This window comes from Callospermophilus lateralis, chromosome 5, assembly GCF_048772815.1.
Source record: "Callospermophilus lateralis isolate mCalLat2 chromosome 5, mCalLat2.hap1, whole genome shotgun sequence".
Lineage (NCBI taxonomy): Eukaryota > Metazoa > Chordata > Mammalia > Rodentia > Sciuridae > Callospermophilus > Callospermophilus lateralis.
In genome coordinates, this window is record NC_135309.1 from 151864988 (window position 1) to 151883011 (window position 18024).

At 47.0% G+C, this 18024-nt stretch overlaps 1 protein-coding gene across 1 annotated transcript; it reads right to left on the bottom strand.

Moving 5' to 3' along the window:
• Window positions 1–3234: 3234 nt before the first annotated feature.
• On the bottom strand, window positions 3235–5115 carry LOC143400138 (nuclear protein localization protein 4 homolog). The gene is given in 5 exon segments (XM_076857451.2): window positions 3235–3839; window positions 3841–4013; window positions 4016–4055; window positions 4057–4227; window positions 4229–5115. Coding segments are annotated over 5 exon segments (1791 nt in total). The 5' UTR covers window positions 5087–5115; the 3' UTR covers window positions 3235–3290.
• Between the last annotated feature and the right edge of the window lie 12909 nt (window positions 5116–18024).

The window sequence follows — 18024 nt, forward strand, 5'->3', positions numbered from 1 at the left end:
CGTAGACTGCAAAAATAATCTATGCAGATTCCCATTTTGTCACGTTGAATATTAAAAGGATGAATACTTAATGGGTGAGATTAAATAAAATTAATTTGCACAATTTCATTAAGGACATTCTCAAATGAATGTGGCTTTTTAATTTTTTTTTTTTTTTTTGAGTGTGTGGTGGCAAAGAATTCACTGACTGACAGTACAGTTGGGGAGAAGAAGTAAGATCTGTTTCTCATCCATTGCAAGGTTCAAGCTGAGACTGTCATAAAACAGATTAATAAGGAAATAAGCATACAAATTGATTTAAGCCTTCATACAAAAGCCTTCATAAGCAAATGAAGACCCCCCAAAACAGGGAAGCTTGTATGTCGAGGGCACTGGAGCACCTGTACTTGAAGGCCACCATCAACTTCTATGCCAAGTTGGATGAGGAAGGGGATGGTTGTCGAGCAGTACCATTGGACAAAGGGGTGTGATCTGACAGTGATAAAGTACCTGGAGTCACCAAGCGTTCCTTCAGATTCTTCTCTATGTTCCTGTGTCTTCCCAGATGAGGATGCTCCTTACCTGTGGGTATAGGGTGGGCATCTCTCACCTGTGGGCCTCATGACCTCCTTTAGAGGGAAGTCAGAGGATTCTTTCTAGCTTTTATAGTGTGTTCTAAGGAATGAAGGGCAGGAGAAGGTCAGAAAGAACGTCCTCCTTGTGATATTTTCTCAAAGATTAAGGTGTTGGATTTGGGTATCTTAACCTTAACTCCTCCAGTACTGTGGATAGTATTTATGCGAGAAGCCAGCAGTTACTACCTCTGCCCCAATCAGCATAAATGTTAACAAATTAGAAAAGACAAATACCATTTATTATTAAAATTGTTTTGATTTGGAAGGCCTCTCTCACCCCCACAAGGGCTTGGGAATCCTAAGGTGACCTGTTGGTTTTCTATTTGGCATGAATATATATATATATATATCCTTTAGGTGATTCCCTAAGTGCCTTCTTTTATGATTCCTCACTTTCTCTACATTCTTTTCAACACTTATTATTTGAATTAAGACTTTATTTTTTAGAGCAATTTTAGGTCCACTGCCCTTCTTTTAAAAGAATTTAAAGAGTCAATAGGGCCCACATTGTAAAGAGAACTCAAGGTTCTTCACTTTTGCTTGCAAATATCAGTGGGTGGCTAAAAGCAGGATTAAAGACTTGGTGTCTCTGCCTCCATGTTGTCTCTGTCCCCTTTCTCCAAGTCACTTTGGATGCTAGGAACAAGGTCTGCTCTGATGAACATCTTGTGATGGGTGGCAGCTACCCCTCAAGGCAACAGCAACTTCCTATCTCGGAAGTTGGCCAATCCTGAGATAATGATGGACAGACCACACCTGACCAACATCACCTGCTTTGGCAGCTGTGGGGAATCTCTGGATATGTGGACCTTCCACCATTGTCCTCATTCCTCTTTCTATAAAACCTCAAAGTCCCTGTCTGCACTTTTTTTTTTTTTTTTTTTTTTGCGAAATCACAACACTTTCTTTAGCTAAAAGACAAAAAGAAAACATGGATTGCATGGATGCCAGAACTGCAGAGTGAGAAAAACTATTGGTTGAGAAAAGGAAATTAGCTTGGTGGATAAAGACGAGAGCAAGTGGAGAGGAACACAGGTGTTGGGGCAGTGAGTCTCCACAAGTCTGTGCTGTCCAGTACCTGCCCAGGCTGGGCAACAGCACTGGTGTGAATGGCCCTGGAGACAGGTAAGCAGCCAGCCAGGCCATTTGGCTCACAGTTGACCTCAGGGACCAGGTAAGACAGGGAAGGCAAAGCCCCAGCCAAGACAGCTCCTAGCAGGCAGACGAGATGACCCTCCACACCTCCATAATGTGTGGCAGATGGGGGGAGACTGCTTGCTTCAGAGCCCTGCTGTAGCCAGGCCAACCTAATGGGCTTGTGGCTCCAGGATCAGAAGAAACCTGGGCCTTCCAGCGGGGATGCCATGCCAGGTACACCTGAGGGTTCTGGCCACAGCCCTGCCATGAGAGAGCCCAGCAGGCAAGCATTCTGTCTACATGGCCAAGGATGGGGAGGGCTGTGTAGGTGCGTCCCTCTAGGCGACAGACACACAAGCCTCCAGGAAGTCTGGCTGGGCCGGCCTTTCCCTGGGTGCAGCACAACTGATTTGGCTCTTGTTAAGGAAAAGAGGCATCAAGACGCCCTCGGCTCGCCTGGGGTAGGCCTGTGCCCCAGTCCTATTGTGGAGGACACTTAGAGACCATTAGGACTCATGGATTGCCTGGTCCTCACTGTGTGCATGCTATCAACTTTCCAGGCTCCACAGAGGTCCTGTTTCAATGGCCAAAGCACTATTCCAGACCAAGGCCTGGCAAGGCTATGGGTAGAGAAATGGTGCTGTGGGTAGAGGAATGGTGCTGTGGGAGGAAATCGGGGCCCTGGTGTTCACCCATCCAGGCTATCTAGAGGGACTGCCCACCAGGCAAGGGCCACCACTCTGCTCCTGCTCAGCTGCCCATATTGCCAGCTGCCACAGCTGTGCGACTTGGTAGAAAAGTCTCAGGCACTGAGGTTTGCTTCATAGGAGGACTGACAGTGGGACCCATCCACTACCACCTGAACTCCCAGGAGGGGCTGCACTTAAGGAGGGGAGGAAGTGGAAACTAGTCTCTCTCTTATCCCTGTTGTGCAGTTTTATCTTAAAAACAATAAATAAAAGTCTTCTGGGAAGGAACTGCTGAAAACTGTTATTGCAACCAGCACAGACTCTAAACTTCCGCCTGGTACAAGATGAGAAAGCGCACTAGCCTGCAGGCTGAGCAGGAGGCTGTGGCCAGCACAGGCAGGACCTCTGCTCCAGAGCAACAGAACAGAGGTAGCCAGGCACTCCCAACCAAAAAAAAAAAAAAAAAAAAAAAATCAAGCAGGGGACAGAACAGAAAGCATCAAAGAGGAAGGAAAAGAAAGCTGGGTGGCAGCAGCAACCCTCCCTGCACCACCGATTTCAAGTGATTATTTGGAGGTGCCCAATCCTTCCACGGCGGGGGGCGCTGTTGACTGGTGAGGTGTGCGTGGTGTTCTCAGGCAGGGACACTGTTTCCAGTCGGCTTTTACTCAGCCCCAGCACATTAGCTGAGCTCCCTCTCTGGGATTGGTGCCAAGAAGCTTCCCTGGGTGCCAGGGTGGTGGGCCCCACCCCTCAGGGCTGCCAGCTCTGAGCCTTGCAGGGCTCACCTTGAGCTCCTGGCTTTGGAGGGCTGGGCTGGCCCAGTCCCACCCAGCAGAGGGCCGGAGCCCTAGGTCCTGGGGAGGCTGCACATCTCGCAGTGGCCAGTTCCTGGCTGGTTCATGAAGGTGCAGTGCTGACAGGCCCACATGGCAGAGGTGGCGGCATGTGCAGAACCTCCGACGGCACCGTACTCACGGAAGCCCGGGAGCTGCACACCAACGGTGCTGCAAAGTTGCTCAATAGTGGCCCACTGCTCGGACTTCTTCCACGTCTGTGCCAGCTCCTCATTCCTGGTCCTCACCGCCTCCAGCAGAAGGCTGATGCTGTCCTGTAGAGGCATGACTTCATTGGTGACCAGAAACAGCAGCAGGTGGAAATCCGAGATGGTGTCCAAGAACACAGATGAAGTATTCTGGGACAAATAGGTGGCCAGACTGGGGAAGTCCTGTGTCTCACCCAGCACATCCCGGTTTTCAATAGGAAATGGATTTTGTGAAATAGAAAAAGTGTAAACTGGATCCTTGGGGAAGGTTGTTGTGATGTCTATGATCAGATACGCCACAGGCAGGGGGCAGGCCAGCTGGGTGATCTCCTTGCCAAACTTGTCCATGTCCTTTATAGAAAACATCAGGCAGGTACTGCTCACTACTGGACTCCTTGGCGTAGCCGAGCTCAGGGGCATCCTTGCACGGCAGCAGACATTCATCGTGGACTAGGGCCATGCACTGATTGGATACCTGATACCCCTCAAAGTGGACCTGGTTGTCGGGACCACCTGTGGCCACTGCAGAAGCCGGCAGGCCTTGGGGTGTTTATTCTGGAAGTCTCCTGCAGGTGATGCACTCTTCTGAGCTCAGGAAGTAAGTGTCCTTATTCCGACTGTATCGGACTGTACCCTTTGGGGTATCTTCTGAGACGAGGTCTGTGAATATCCAGCCAACCTTCCTTAGGCCCAGTTTGGCAGCGATCTCATCAACCACCTCAGCTTTCGGGTCCTCAAGGAGCCTCCAGGCTGTTCTGTGTGCCAATCTGAGGAGGTTCATAAATTGCAGCCACCTCAGCCCTGATGCCCAGGGGAATAGCCTTGTGCTCCGTGTACCCTCCATACAAGTACCCGAAGTGCTGGTTCCCGGTCTTCCTCCAGAAGTCAAGAAAGCGGTCAGCAACGGTATGATTCTCAAGCATGATATTGTCCACATGCCTGTGCTTCCGTCTGTTCAGCGTGATGGCACTGGGCTGGCACTTGGTACAGATGCCGTTGGGCCTCGGGAGGTGTCCCTCACACCCGGACTTGATCTTGCAGCTGATGTTCTCCAGGGCAACAAACTTCCCCTGGTCAGCTCCTCCCGTCAGCTTCCGGATGGAGGCGTGGAAGGACGTGTGCTTCACTGGGGGCTCCAGGTGGTTCGGGTAGTCCTCGCCAAACGGCTCCAGTGGGACGCAGTGCACACGTTTCCCCAGGGGGCCGTGGCGGCCCAGCTGTGGGTCCCGGCTTCTGTACATCTTCCCATCCTGCTTGCTGAGGTACTGATCAATCTCATCCTCTACCTCGTTGGGGGCTCCAAAGCCTTTTAACCTTAGTGAGGCTGACGTCTCCATTTCAGATGAGGGTCCAGCAAGGCTCGAGGGAAACAGGAACAACAAATCGCCATGTTTGATGTTTAGCAAGTGGAGGGATTTGCTGGACGATGCCGCTATCTCCCCAGTCTTGTTTCTATTGATGTACACTGAGAAGCCATTGTTTGGGAAGCCAAACTCCTTTGCAACCTTTTTCAAAAATGTTGCAGCTGTTTCTCTCTTTGTTGCTGTGATCCGCTTGACCCCATCTGGAGACTGGACACGGATTATGATGCTCTCGGACATGGCGGCCGCTCCGGCCTCCGCGCTCGGGCCCCCGGGCCGCCGCCGCCGCCGCCCCCTGCCGTCCCAAGGGCCTCGCAGCCCCGGCCGGGCCTCAGCCCCGGCCCCGGCCTCCCGCCGCCGCCGCCACCGCCGCTCCAGCTTCGCCGGCCTGTCTGCACTTTGAAGACAGGGATGAAGACATGGGCTCTCTTGTCCTTCCAGTGTAGTCACACTGATTCCTTCCATGCTTTAGAGACGTAGCTTTTCTGTTTGGTTTTGGGGGCAAGTGACTGGACCTGATTTGTTGGATTCCCAGAGTCAGACCTTCAGCTCAGGACTTAGGTAACAGTATCACAGCCTTTACCCCACACTCACCAAAGTGGGCAAAACAACTAATCTTTTACTCCAAGGGAAGCTTTCCCCAGCAAAACCAGGTTTCTAGAATCCAGCAAAATAGTCTTGCACCCAAAAGTAGGGAATCAGATGAATCTGGGAGAAGGTGGTTGAAGAAGAGCATCCAACACCTGTCCTCTCCAGATGATGCTGGTTATCTAGAATTCATGAGCTCTGAACTTAAATTCAGTTGGGAAAAAGTTCTCCTAGCAAGGGCATTTACCATGTCTAGGAGGAAACTCCCTATGTGCACCTCTCCACTCCCATAGGGTGGCTTTTGAGGCATTGCTGCCTCCTTGCAAGGTTTATAAATTTGAAAAGATTGCAATCCCCATCTGCAGTAGTTGATCTTTCTGTCTTTGCCATTCAGTGCATTCATCACCTCCTAATTTGCATTTCCCATTTGCTTTGCCTTCTTATACCTGGCACTAACCATTTAAATCTAGAACCTCATTTAGTGCCCTGTAATACAAATGGAATTCTCTGGCACTGTAATTTAAAAACAGTGAATGGCTTCTGAACTCTAATACCTAGGAGATTTTTCTCCGTGGTTGAATCATTGCCCTAGCAGCACCTGCTTAGAAAATCTTGTAATTGTGTAGGTCAAGGACACTGGGGCACTGCACTCAGAGGCCACCTTCACATGATAATAGCCACATCTTTGCTGAGCCCTGGAAGGCCAGCACTGGCTCAAGAGGCTCCAAGAGGTTTCATTCTGGAGCATGCTGAACTCTGGCTGGGGTGCCCTGCCTTCACTACTGGAGCCCTGGTGCTTTTGCAAGGCTGTGTGGTCCCTGTGCCTATGCTGATCTCTGCACTGCCTAGCTTTTCTGCTGAGGCCCATGCACCTTATCAGTGTTTTGCATTGTGCAGTCAGCCACAGTCAATGGCCTGTGGACAAATCCGACATAAGCTGCAGTCACTTACCAAGGTCAGAATGCTGTGTAGCCTTAGGCTTAGAGCTCCCACCCAGGCTGCAGCCATTAAAATCCAATTGCACATTTGTATTAACCATTGTGTACAATACTCTAATGCTTCCAAGTTTAAAATGCATCACCTGCTCAGACTCTAAGAACCAAAGCTCAAAAAGCCATTTCTCTGGCTCAATTATTCTATGTATGTTTCACTCCTCTGACATTTTACTTCCTGTCTCCCTCCTAAGATCAAATGTACTATGCCAGATATTGTAGCATTTGAGGTTGTATTCCCCTCCTCCAACTATAGGCCCCCATGCCTATAGCCATAGGAACTGAAGCTACTTCCAAAAGACTTGTGTTCTCTGCACAAGAGGAAGTGACAAGAAGGGAAGAAAGAGAAAAGAAGAAAAGAAGAGAAGAGAAAAGTATCAGCCAGATTCTCCTTCCAAACTAAGCAACACATGGAGATGCACTGTCTCTGGGGGAAGAAGAGGTGAGGAGACAGCGAGGGGAGTGTTAGGGGTACAATGGCCTCTCTTCCCTGAAGGAAAACACTATGAGAGGGGAGAGGTTTGACCTGGCCAACAGCATCATAGTTTAGCTTCTTACTCAGAGTATATTGTTTTAATCTTTGTAAGTTACCAGTTTTCTCCTTTTCAGAGTGGAGGTGGAAACACCTCCATGATGATCACTGATGGACTAGAGGTAATACATGAAAGCTCATAGGATGTTTGTACACAGCAGCACTTCATAAATACAGTCGGGAAGAGGAATGTGCGCAAGCAGGTGTGTCGCCAGGCAGAGCGGGTGTTCTAAGTGCCACCAAGAAGCAAGAGGCCCAGGGATCCAGACGCTCAGAGGAAAGGGAGTATTTTCACACAGCTGAAGTGGGCCGGGTGTCATAGATGATTTCATGAGAGAGGCATCGCTGGAGGTGACTTAAGATTTCATGAGAGGCTCTCCCTTCTCTCCATCACCCAGGTCACTTGATCACATTGTTTTGATCATCTACTGTCTGAGAGGCCCCAGGCCAGCAGAGATAGAAAAGACAAATAACAGAATTCTGCCATCTGAAGACATAGCTAGAGAAATTTCTCTCTGCCTCTGTCTCTACCCCCATCCTGCTCCCCTCTCCCCCTCCCTCTCTCTTCCTCTCTGCCTTTCTCTCCCACACACAGACGCTGCTGCTTTGGTCTGAATGTTCATGGCTTCCCCAGATTCATACGCTGGAATCCTACTCTCCAAGGTGATGGTTTGGGGAGGTGGGGACTTCCAGAGGTGACGAGGTCATGCAGGTAGAGCCCTCATGACTGGGATTAGTGCTCCTGAACAAGAGGCCAGAGAGAGCCCTTTACCCCCTTTGCCATGTGAGATTTTACAAGAAGATGTCACCTGTGAGGACAGCTTTCACCCCAGACACTCAGTCTGCCATCCTGATCTCGGACTTCCCAGTCTCCAGTAGCTTGTCAGTTATAAAAGTCAGTGGGATTTTGTTATAACAGATCAAACTGACTAACACACACACACACACACACACACACACACACACTCACTCACTCACACTCACCCTCATGTCCACACATACATGGCCCAAGATAATCCAGAGTGCCGTGTCTGCGAACAGAAGTAGTGGCGCAGAGCATTCTTGTGGGCTTGAGCAGAGGAAGCAGCCGGACGGAGAGCAGGGGCCCTTGGGAGATGTTCTCCCGGGAGCTCAAGGCCTTGATGAGAATGAGTAAGAAAGACCTACGGGAAGGTTTTGGAAGCAAGTTGAAGACCTTGGCAGGAGAGGCGAATGTGGTCAGAATGAAGATGGTATTGGAAGAGGTTTGTTCCTACCCAAGAACCCAAGTCAGCCTGAAGCATTCAGATGTGCATCAGGGTGGTAGCGAGGCTGTGGTTTAGAATGAGCCACTTCCTCTCCTTCCTCTCCTTCCTTTACATCTCCAATAGCTTTAAGATTATTATGTCCATTTAGAAAGCCTGCCATGATCCAGGACTCGTTTCTCTTAAGAACAGAGAGAGACCATGACACAATGTTCTGATAATACATCGTTGATGTTTGAGTATGAGCTTGATTTAAAGCAGGTAAACCAGCAGAATACAACAGTTACTAATATGGCATTATGTAAAAATGTGGATGTGTAACCGATGTGATTCTGCAATCTGTATTTGGGGTAAAAATGGGAGTTCATAACCCACTTGAATCTAATGTATGAAATATGGTATGTCAAGAGCTTTGTAATGTTTTGAACAACCAATTAAAAAAAATAAAGTAGGTAAACCAAAGTTGTAAAAAGTGTTACTTCATGATCTCTACTCTGCCTGTTTCATATATTAATTCATGTACAGAAGAACAGAGAAAGGAAGAAATGATTTCCCAGCTTGCTTAATGGATGGAAATAGACGTTATGGCCTTCGATAGCATAGTTTTAGTCAGATTTCTCAGAAATTTGAAGGCAGGCAAATTGCACGGTCTCGGCCCAGCACACTGTGGACAGTGGTCTGTGCCACAGACAATTAAGCGTGTTCCAGAGACTTGTCCATGCAGTGCGGAAAGCATTCCAGCTCTGTGAGAGAGGAGGCCCCTCGCCTGTGCTTGGCAATGCTCCTCAGCAGAAAGCGTGCATCGTTTAACAGCAATGTCAGTTTATTGACCACTGTAAACTCAGGTCTTACCGAAGCATGGATAAATAAATTAGTATCTTGAAAGTACAAACAGGAAAAGGAAGTAGAGAATAGCTTTAGGATCAAAAGAGTGCTCTAAAGTGCAGTGGTTTGGATAATGCAAGTGTTGAATTGAGTCTTTCCCTGCCCAGGTGTGTTCCTAAAAATAGTAGGCTTTCTCTGTGCACAGCACAATTCCACTGACCCACTGGCACTTGGAAGGAGGTCAGGGTGTTGTTTCTGCCCCTCTCTCCCTCTCTCTTTTGGTATAATTCTCTTCTGTGGTACAATTAGAAATTTACAGCGAACAGACTGGGATGTGAGTTATTTCCTATGGCTTCAGGATACCACAAGGCCCAGGGTCCACTGAGGCCTGATCTTGTGCTATTGGTCTTACTGGTCTTCCAGAGAGGCTGTGCCCGTAGGCTATTGTGTTGGACTGTAAATTGGCTAAACCAGGAGCATTGCATGACTTGGTTCCATTATGAGCACCCCAAATTGGTATTGTGTTTTATAAGAAGAACACTCAAGTTACTTGAGTCTTGCACTATGGGAAAAGTAAGTTTCTGTCCAGTGTCCTAAATGTTACCTGATTAGCTTAATAGGGTTGCAGCAGTCACGATGGGTGCTTAATGGAGGTCTGAAGTATCCTGGATGATATGCATTTCTTTCATTTTTTTTCCTATTAAATGGGACATAAGGACAAGTTCATCATAATCCTCATTTTATTGCCAAATGTTCTGTTTAATGAATAGCCTTTCTTTCTATTTCCCCCTTCTACCTCCTGCACCCCTTTTCCTCCACCAGATGGCAACATTCAGCCCTAAGATAGAAACCAATTGATATGAATGTGACTCATTGGGTGTTAGGGTCAGCATCACCTCCATACACCGATTTCCCTTCATTTGAATATCTATGACATGAAGCAAATTGACACTATGTTCTAGTTATTTCCATCACATGGATGTACAGCCATAGTTCACAAGGGGACAGGCAGGTCAGCTTGGTCCAATTCTTACCTATTGGCAAATTCTTCCCAGGTGATTTGGGGATAGTGTAATGGCAGAGATGAAATACCCAGATGGAAATGAGCTTTCAGAAGCCTTACTTATCGGGCATAGCTTATAGTAGTAAAGCCTAACATGCCTGAGGCCCTGGGTTTGATGCTAAGGACCAAACCAAACCAAAAATCAAAATGAAACAAAAAAAGTAAAACCAACCCCAAAGCAGGAGCCTCCCTGAGGCAACCGGCTCAGAAAGAACTGCTGTGGCTGCCGTCTTTGGCTACGGATGCAAATTCTTCCACAAGTACATTTTTCAGCAGGTGTGACCAGCAACAGCTTCCAGCAAGAGGGATGAGGTGGAAATGCAATACCATTGATCTAGAAAATCCCAGTCTTTCCGGCCACCTTCTCTGGGTGTAATAAACCACAGGCTCATTTTCACTGGTGGGTGGAGGGCCAGATTGACAGATGGTGACGCAGGCCGGCAGCTGCCCAGAGATGGAGACTGTATCTGGAGAGCTACACTGGGGAAGGGCAGGATGCCCAGCTTTGATGGACGAAACTGTTATTCAGCCTGGGCTCTTCTGCAAAGGTTGGATGAGGCTCTGCTGAAGTAGCTCAGTGTTAACCAAACTCGTTCATAGAGGCTGGAGGCATTCTGATTTGGTGTTTTGACCTTGCTTAATGCCAAGTATGGCAGGCGTTGCAGTAAAGTGATTTCAATCTTGATTGTGGTTCTTGTCTATAGTGGTGGGGGGATCCTAGCTTGGCAGATTGGGCAAGGCTGGCATGAAGAACAGGGTGACTATGAGTCCATGTCTTTGTGGACCAACTAAGATGGAACATCAGGATCGTTTCGTGACAGGTGATGTTCTAGGGGTGAGAATTGGAAAGTTCTGGTGTTATAGAGACTGTAGGGTCCTAAAATTTTAGCTCAAATGTTTTCCTGGCCAACTGGGCTAAAAAAAATGCACTCGATCACAGAGTATGCTGTTGTGTGTGTGTGTGTGTGTGTGTGTGTGTGTGTGTGTGTGCACGCATGCCCACGGATGCTGAGGCCTGAAAGGAAAGGTTCTTGTTCACCCAGTTTCCTTGCCCACAGGCTCAGATAGCTGCAGACCTCCAACCTAAGGGTTGAGGAGTGGCTTCTGCCTGTAGTGCAAGCCACAGAGGTGGAGGCTGACACAAGTCTCTGAGAGGCAGCCTTTGCTGTCAGAGCGGAACCCAACCTCTGTCCATTAGTTTTCCGTGATCATCTGGATTTGGAAAGGAGTCTCAACCTTCTTCCTTCTCCTGCTAGGTCCCTTGTTTGGGAATGAGGGGCCGTTGACATTTACTGTTGTTAGCCTTTGGGACTTTGGTCAAAAGACAGAAAAAGTTACCACATTATATTTGCTTATGTGCTTCCTCTTAGAGCAGGCAGCAGGGCGATATGGGATTTACTCATGTTAAAAATATCCACCAGGCACTTCGATATGTGGGGATATACCTGCTATTGAAGGGGATGATGGAGATAACTAGCTGACTAATTAATTAGACATTAATATCCACTATGGGTCAGGGGCTGTGATGAGAACTGGGGATATATCAATTAAAAAATTACAAACTCCTAGCCTTACAGAGTTTACAATATAGACTCAAAATAAACAGAATAAACAGGTTAAGTAATGAAAACATGGTTGGAAAGACTGGGGACTCTTCAGCCAGACTGCCTGGTGCTCGAGTCCTGGCTCCACTATTCAGTCATTTTACAACATTGAGTCATTTTGTAATTCCCCAATGCCTCAGTATCCTCATCTGTGAAATGAGATCAGTAGGAGCCCCAGCTTTCATTTTCTGTCTGTCTTTTGGCCCAAGTCCCAAAGAGCTGTGGGTTCAAGGAGCTAGCACGTGCAAAGCTCTTAGAACAACCCAGCATGTAATGAACCTCTAGAAGGGTTTGCTGTTGTCACATTGCTGTAGAACTGTGGATGGAAGTGAGTACTCTAGAGAAAAATGAAAGTGGGCAGTGGGAAGGAGCAGGGAGAGGTGGATATGAGTTTCAGATGATGTCCTTGGGGGAAGGTCTCAAGAGGACAATGGAGAAAAGACAGCAAGGGTAAAGCATGAGGCCTGCCCGGGGACAGAGCCCAGGGACAGGAACCTGCAAAGTCCTTGCCCAGAGGAATCAGGCTTATTTCAATAGTCAGCCAGAGGCCCATGTGGCTGCAGGTGGCAGAGGGACAGTGGGAAAAGGAAGGTGGCAGTGGGCACAAATCACCCAGGCCTTGTAGGTCACCAGAAGGGTAAATACGTAGAAAGATGTCATGACCTCAATAAGTTGATTGCTTTCTTGGCAAAGGTGACAACCTGGAGGCTACTGTTGACACTAATCTTGAGGTTTTATATCCAGAATCCTGGGGGACATAATTAAAAATATCTCCTGCATTTGTTTAACATTTGGCCTGCTCTTCTGTGATAGATGGTAAGTCCTTGAGTTTCCCATTGCATCTCTTCTGTTTCTATGAAAAACAATAATATAACACCAATAAGGGGGAGAAATGAAAGAAAAATGTACCCAGGATTCTGTCCCCTTAACAAAATAGTTGTTTTGATTTTATCACATTTCAAACTAAAAACTCTTAAATAAAATGAGGACAAAAGTATTTCCTTGCAAGGTTGCTATTAATGGAATAACGGTTATTTGACCTTGAATGAGGAGGGTGGATACTGGCAACAAACTCCCTCAGAATCTACGTCCACAGCAGCCGGGCTGGGCATTCCAGAGGTTGTGGGAACATCTACTTTATGCTGCTGCCTGTGGAAGAAACAACAGTCCAAATTCAGGGCCAGCAGTGTAGACAAACCATGGGGAAGAGATCGAGGTACCTTGTTGGGCTAATTCTTTGTGGCTTGGCAACAATTGCCTAAAGAAGTGAGAAGGAAATAAAGGAGAACACGGGTTTGGCTATGGGTGAGTGGGAAATATTGGATTTAAGACAGAAACAGGGAAATCAGGAGAAAGAACTTGATTTGTGGGAAAAGATATTGAATTCCATTTTGGACATGTAGTGTTGAAGGGACCAAAACAGTGTTTCTTAACTCTAAGGCCACCTTGAAATCTACAGAACTTTTGAAACACTGGGATGCCTGGATGCCACCCGGACCCACTAAATCAGAAGCTCTGGGGTAGAGCCAGGGTCTGGTCTTTTGTAAAGCTACAGGAGACTGCAGTATGCACGTGGGGGTGAGTGCCTCTGCACTGGAGGAAAAGTCAGATGCTTTGTTCCCAAGACATGTTAAGAATTTGAGAGAGATACTTGTGAGTCAGCTGCATGAGGTGAGAGTTAAAGCCACTGGACAGGAAGGTTTAGGGAGAGAGGAAATGTGGGTGCAGATAGTATCAACAGGGATTCATCAACAACTGTGGGAAATGCACTCAAAACCTATGTTACTTTCACAAAAGCATGGAGGAAAGCACAGGATTAAGAGTTGGGGGGTTTGGATTTTACTCATAGTTGATATTAACTGGTGGAGTGGTCTCACCTTTTATTTGAGAAGTATTTATTGAGTGGGCACTTATTATGTGCCAGGCATTATTCTAGGGGGTCGGGAATATGGTGATGAACAAAACTAGGTAAAAATTCTTGCCCTCTTTTTAGTTTAATTAAATGGATGGTCTAGATTGCCCTCAGACTCCATCTTGCATGTTGGGTGAGAAAGCACAGTGCTTCAGTGTACCTGGAAATAGTGACAACCAGGGGTGTGGAGTGACAGTGTGGGTCTCTTCCTTGTCCTTCCAGGACCACTCTACTCTTCTCTGTGTCCTGCAACATGATCTGTGGGCTACATCAAAGGGTCTCCTGATCTTTGGTTCCTGGGTTTCTGTGAGCAATGTGAGTGTGGGGACATTGCTAGGAGGTGTGAGGGTGAGAAGAGGGGGAGGCCCAGGCCCTCAATCCTCAGCTCTCCTCCTGCTCATCACCACCATTCTGACAGACCTCCACTCCTGGCAGGTGGCTCTTGTTACTTCTCTCAGGGATCCCACAGCTGCTTCTTCCCCTTGCTCATTTTAGATCACAACACTGTCCCTCGTTGTTTTCCGTGAACTCTGCCCACACCTTTGTAACAGCCCTTTTGCTAAACTCTTCCAGAACGTCCACTGGAGTGTGCCAATCACTTCCTACTGGATCCTCAACAACTGGCTTTAATGACTGCCCCAAACCAACGCCTCTCTAAACGTTCTTGGTAAAGGTAACATCGTTGGAATTAGTGAAAACTTGCTGAAATGCTTCAGTGCCGGTTGACAAAGTAGCCTCTATCCTTCAGGGTCCTTCCTTAGACACAGTACTGAGGGGCTTTTCCAGACTTCCACACTCATGAGTTTGGAGAATTATGGATGCAGACCATGAATCTGATGCTCTTGGACTTGAATTTATATGTACAGGCTTAAGTGTCCATTTTAAGCTTTTTTGAGAAAGAAATACAGCTTACCATCTCCAGTTCTAGGCAATACAGATAGTGAAAGATCTGGATAGACACAGTGTCTGGGGGTGGGAGGAGGGACGCTGCACATTTCTAAAGCTTGGGAAATGCACACTGACCGTCCCACAGTACAAGGGGGAGAGACTGCGGGCAGAAAAGTAAGGGGCTGGTGAGTGAGAAAATCCATCCTTTCTTTAGTTTCCTAGAGTGTAGGGATTCAGGAGCGTGAGAAGCCAACACCAAGGCAACGGGGAGGTGTGTGGAACAATGTCTTAGAGGCTTTCTATTAAAATCTTTAAATTGGGGTCAAAGAACCACCAACATACAGATGGTTCTTGTTGCCATGGCATCAGCCACTCCCCACAAAGATCCCGAGTTTGTAGGAGAGTGCAGTTGTCGTCATCAATCCTTGAAGTCAGCTGCTTCTGACATCAGCCAGGAGGAAAGCTGATGTCAGAACAAACTGCAGGTGAGATTCCAGTTTTCATCTTCTCTTTTTAAAAACAGGGCAGGAGAAGTGGTGAAATGATGACCCACACATCCTGGTGTTCCCAGGACTTTGGTGGCTATAGCAGTGAAAGTCCTGCCTTCAGGGAACCCCTCTGTCCCAGGCAAACTTTAATGTTGATCTGTGAGAGAAGCCGTGTCAGCAGCTGCTGATTGATTGCTCTTAAACATGCAAAGATTGGAAAGCTGGTTTGTTTTCTTTGCGGGGAGCTGAATGCTGGGCGCTCTCAGTCCTTCTCAGCATATTTCCACAGAGCAACAGGATGCAGAGAGTCTCGTTTCTAATAGTACGTTTGCAATGAGACCTTATAATTCTGGATTTGGAAAGCTCTATGACAAGAGAGTAGAATTTATATTTCTATACAGGATTGAATAAAATGCTCTTAAAAAATATTGACGAAGCTCATGGATGGCCAACACAACTTTTACATTATTATCATGTAGCATTTTTTCCATTGGTAGATATTGCTTTTGGTTTATTTGCTAGGTCTTCATATCTGTCAATTAAAAAGTCTTCCTAATACTCTCTCTCTCTTTGCTTCTCGGAATCATTTTCAGTTCTAAAGCAGAATGTATATCACAGTCAATCTATTTTCTTTTGCTCACTTCTAAAGTCGTCCTTTCAGTGTCTGACTTCCTGTAAGGGAAAAATTGAGGAAATCTAATATCCTGGAGCAAGATGGTGGCAGTGGTGACAAGAGAGTTTAAGTGACGTGTAGAGAGCAGAGCCTTCCTAACTGCAGGAGAGAAGCTCTTTTGGGTTTCGTCTCTGCATTTCAGCTGTGGCTTGGTGCTGGGCCCCACAGCTGAGACTCTGACGACTGATTTGCAGGTTGTTCTGGGCTACTTCCCTGTGACATCCCCTGAGCAATGAACCCAAGATTGAAAACCTGTGCTCTAGCAATATCAGGCACACATGGGTCCCACATTTACCCTCCTGTTCCTTGTCTTTGTGTCTTTCTTCTGTTATTTCCCTCAACTTCCCTTTGGATGCCTTCCCTGACCCCATTGGCCAGGGCTTTGAATTATAGCCCTGGCCACTTTATATTATATGATACTATATCCATTTAGAGCCTATTTATCCTTTTAAACTTTGTTTTCCACCAGTGTCCATTTACCCTTCAGGGACAGATAGTCACTAGGATGGACCTAGGACTGTTAATCATGGGGGATAAGCAGAAAGTCATGGTGAGGGTTCAGAATGCATTGGCTGTCCAGTTGTAGTGATGGTGGTGGAAATGGCTGCCAGTGCTGACCCCTATAGCAGTGCCCAATGGCTTCAGTTCTGCCATAGCAGTGACTCTACTAGGTCGCTTCTGAGCCTTCCGTTGGCAAGGATAGCTTCAGTTCCAATGCTGTTCTGATGATTCTGGAAGCTATTAAGTAACTTAAAAATCACCATTTTAAAGTTGAATAATCAGACTGTTTTCTGTTGCAACCAAGAAGACTGCCTGAAACACCACCCTAGTACAGTTAGCTTCTCAAGGGTTAGAATCAGGACTTCTTTTCTTATTCCTCCAGAGCCTGATATGGGTTGTGTTCACAGTAAATGTTGAAGCCAAATGAACAAAGTTTAGTCTAAACCTCAGAGCCCTCTAAGAAATCACGTGAGAACTTGCAGACATCAGATGTAGTGCTTTTCAGTGATGCGCAATATACCTTCCATTTCACAACATGCCATTCTGTCATTCAGGATCAATTTATTTAGACTATCAACATAATTTTTGTGGATGTAGGTTTGGGGCCCTCCCTCCCACCTTATTGCTGCTCTACCACTGAGTGACAATCCCAGCCCTGAATTTTTAATTTTGAGACAGGTCTTGATTAAGTTGCCAAGGCTGGCCTTGAACTTGTGATTCTCCTGCCTCACCCTCCTGAGCAGCTGGGATGATAGGCATGTGCCCCTGCACCCAGCTGTTGTTATTTTTAAAGGTGCTGAAGAAAATACAATCTTTGAAGACTGATGTCATCTACATTTAGACTAAGCCAAGTTTCCCCAGGGTGAGATGTACTAAGTTAGATGCAAAAACTATCAGAGCCAAATGCACATCCGTCTCTGCGATACGCTTCCCTCTGTTGCTCTCTCCACCTCTCCACCCACTCCCTTTGCTTTGACGAATGGCAGACTTCACAGCATACACTGCAGAGTAGCAGCCTTCTGGCTCCCTGAAGCCACCGCACCCTGATGGAGTGCTGAATCATGACAGTGGGCACTGCAGCTGGACATCACCAAGGATATCAGGTTTCATGTTATGTCCAGGAGACCCACATTTTATCTCAATGAAAAGTTCTTGGCTCAAGAATGAGGGAAGCAGGAACAGTTAAAGCATGACAATCACTCCCTGCTCTTAATGGCACTTCTCTGTTTTCCACCAGACAACGCTGTGTCTCTCTCTCTAGGTCCACTGTCCTTCTACTCCATTTCTTTTCTTTTTTTTTTTTTTAATATTTTATTTACATTTTAGTTTTCGGCAGACACAACATCTTTGTTTGTATGTGGTGCTGAGGATCGAACCCAGGCCGCACCCATGCCAGGGGAGTGCGCTACCACTTGAGCCACGTCCCCAGCCCCAGTTCTGCTCCATTTCATATGGAGAAAAATAGTGATTGGACGGTAGCACAAAAGAAAAACAAAGGTGGGCATTGGAATGGAGAAAGGAGTCAGAAAGTTGGGAGACGGCAAGATGGAAACAAGAGCCAAAGGTCTCTTTTTTGCAGGTTGTTCTGGGTTACTTCCCTGTGACATCCCCTGAGCAACGAATGATATAAAGGGAAAGGCCTGAAGTCTGCCACGAGACAAAAGAGAAAAGCAAACGACTGGAAGAAACTTTCAAAGAAGTGACTGATGTGCAAATTTATTTATTTGATACTGAGGATTGAACTCAGGGGCACTGGACCACTGGAGCCAGATCTGCAGCCCTATTTTGTATTTTATTTAGAGACAGAGTCTCAATGAGTTGCTTAGCACCTCGCTGTTGCTGAGGCTAGTTTTGAACTCGAGATCCTC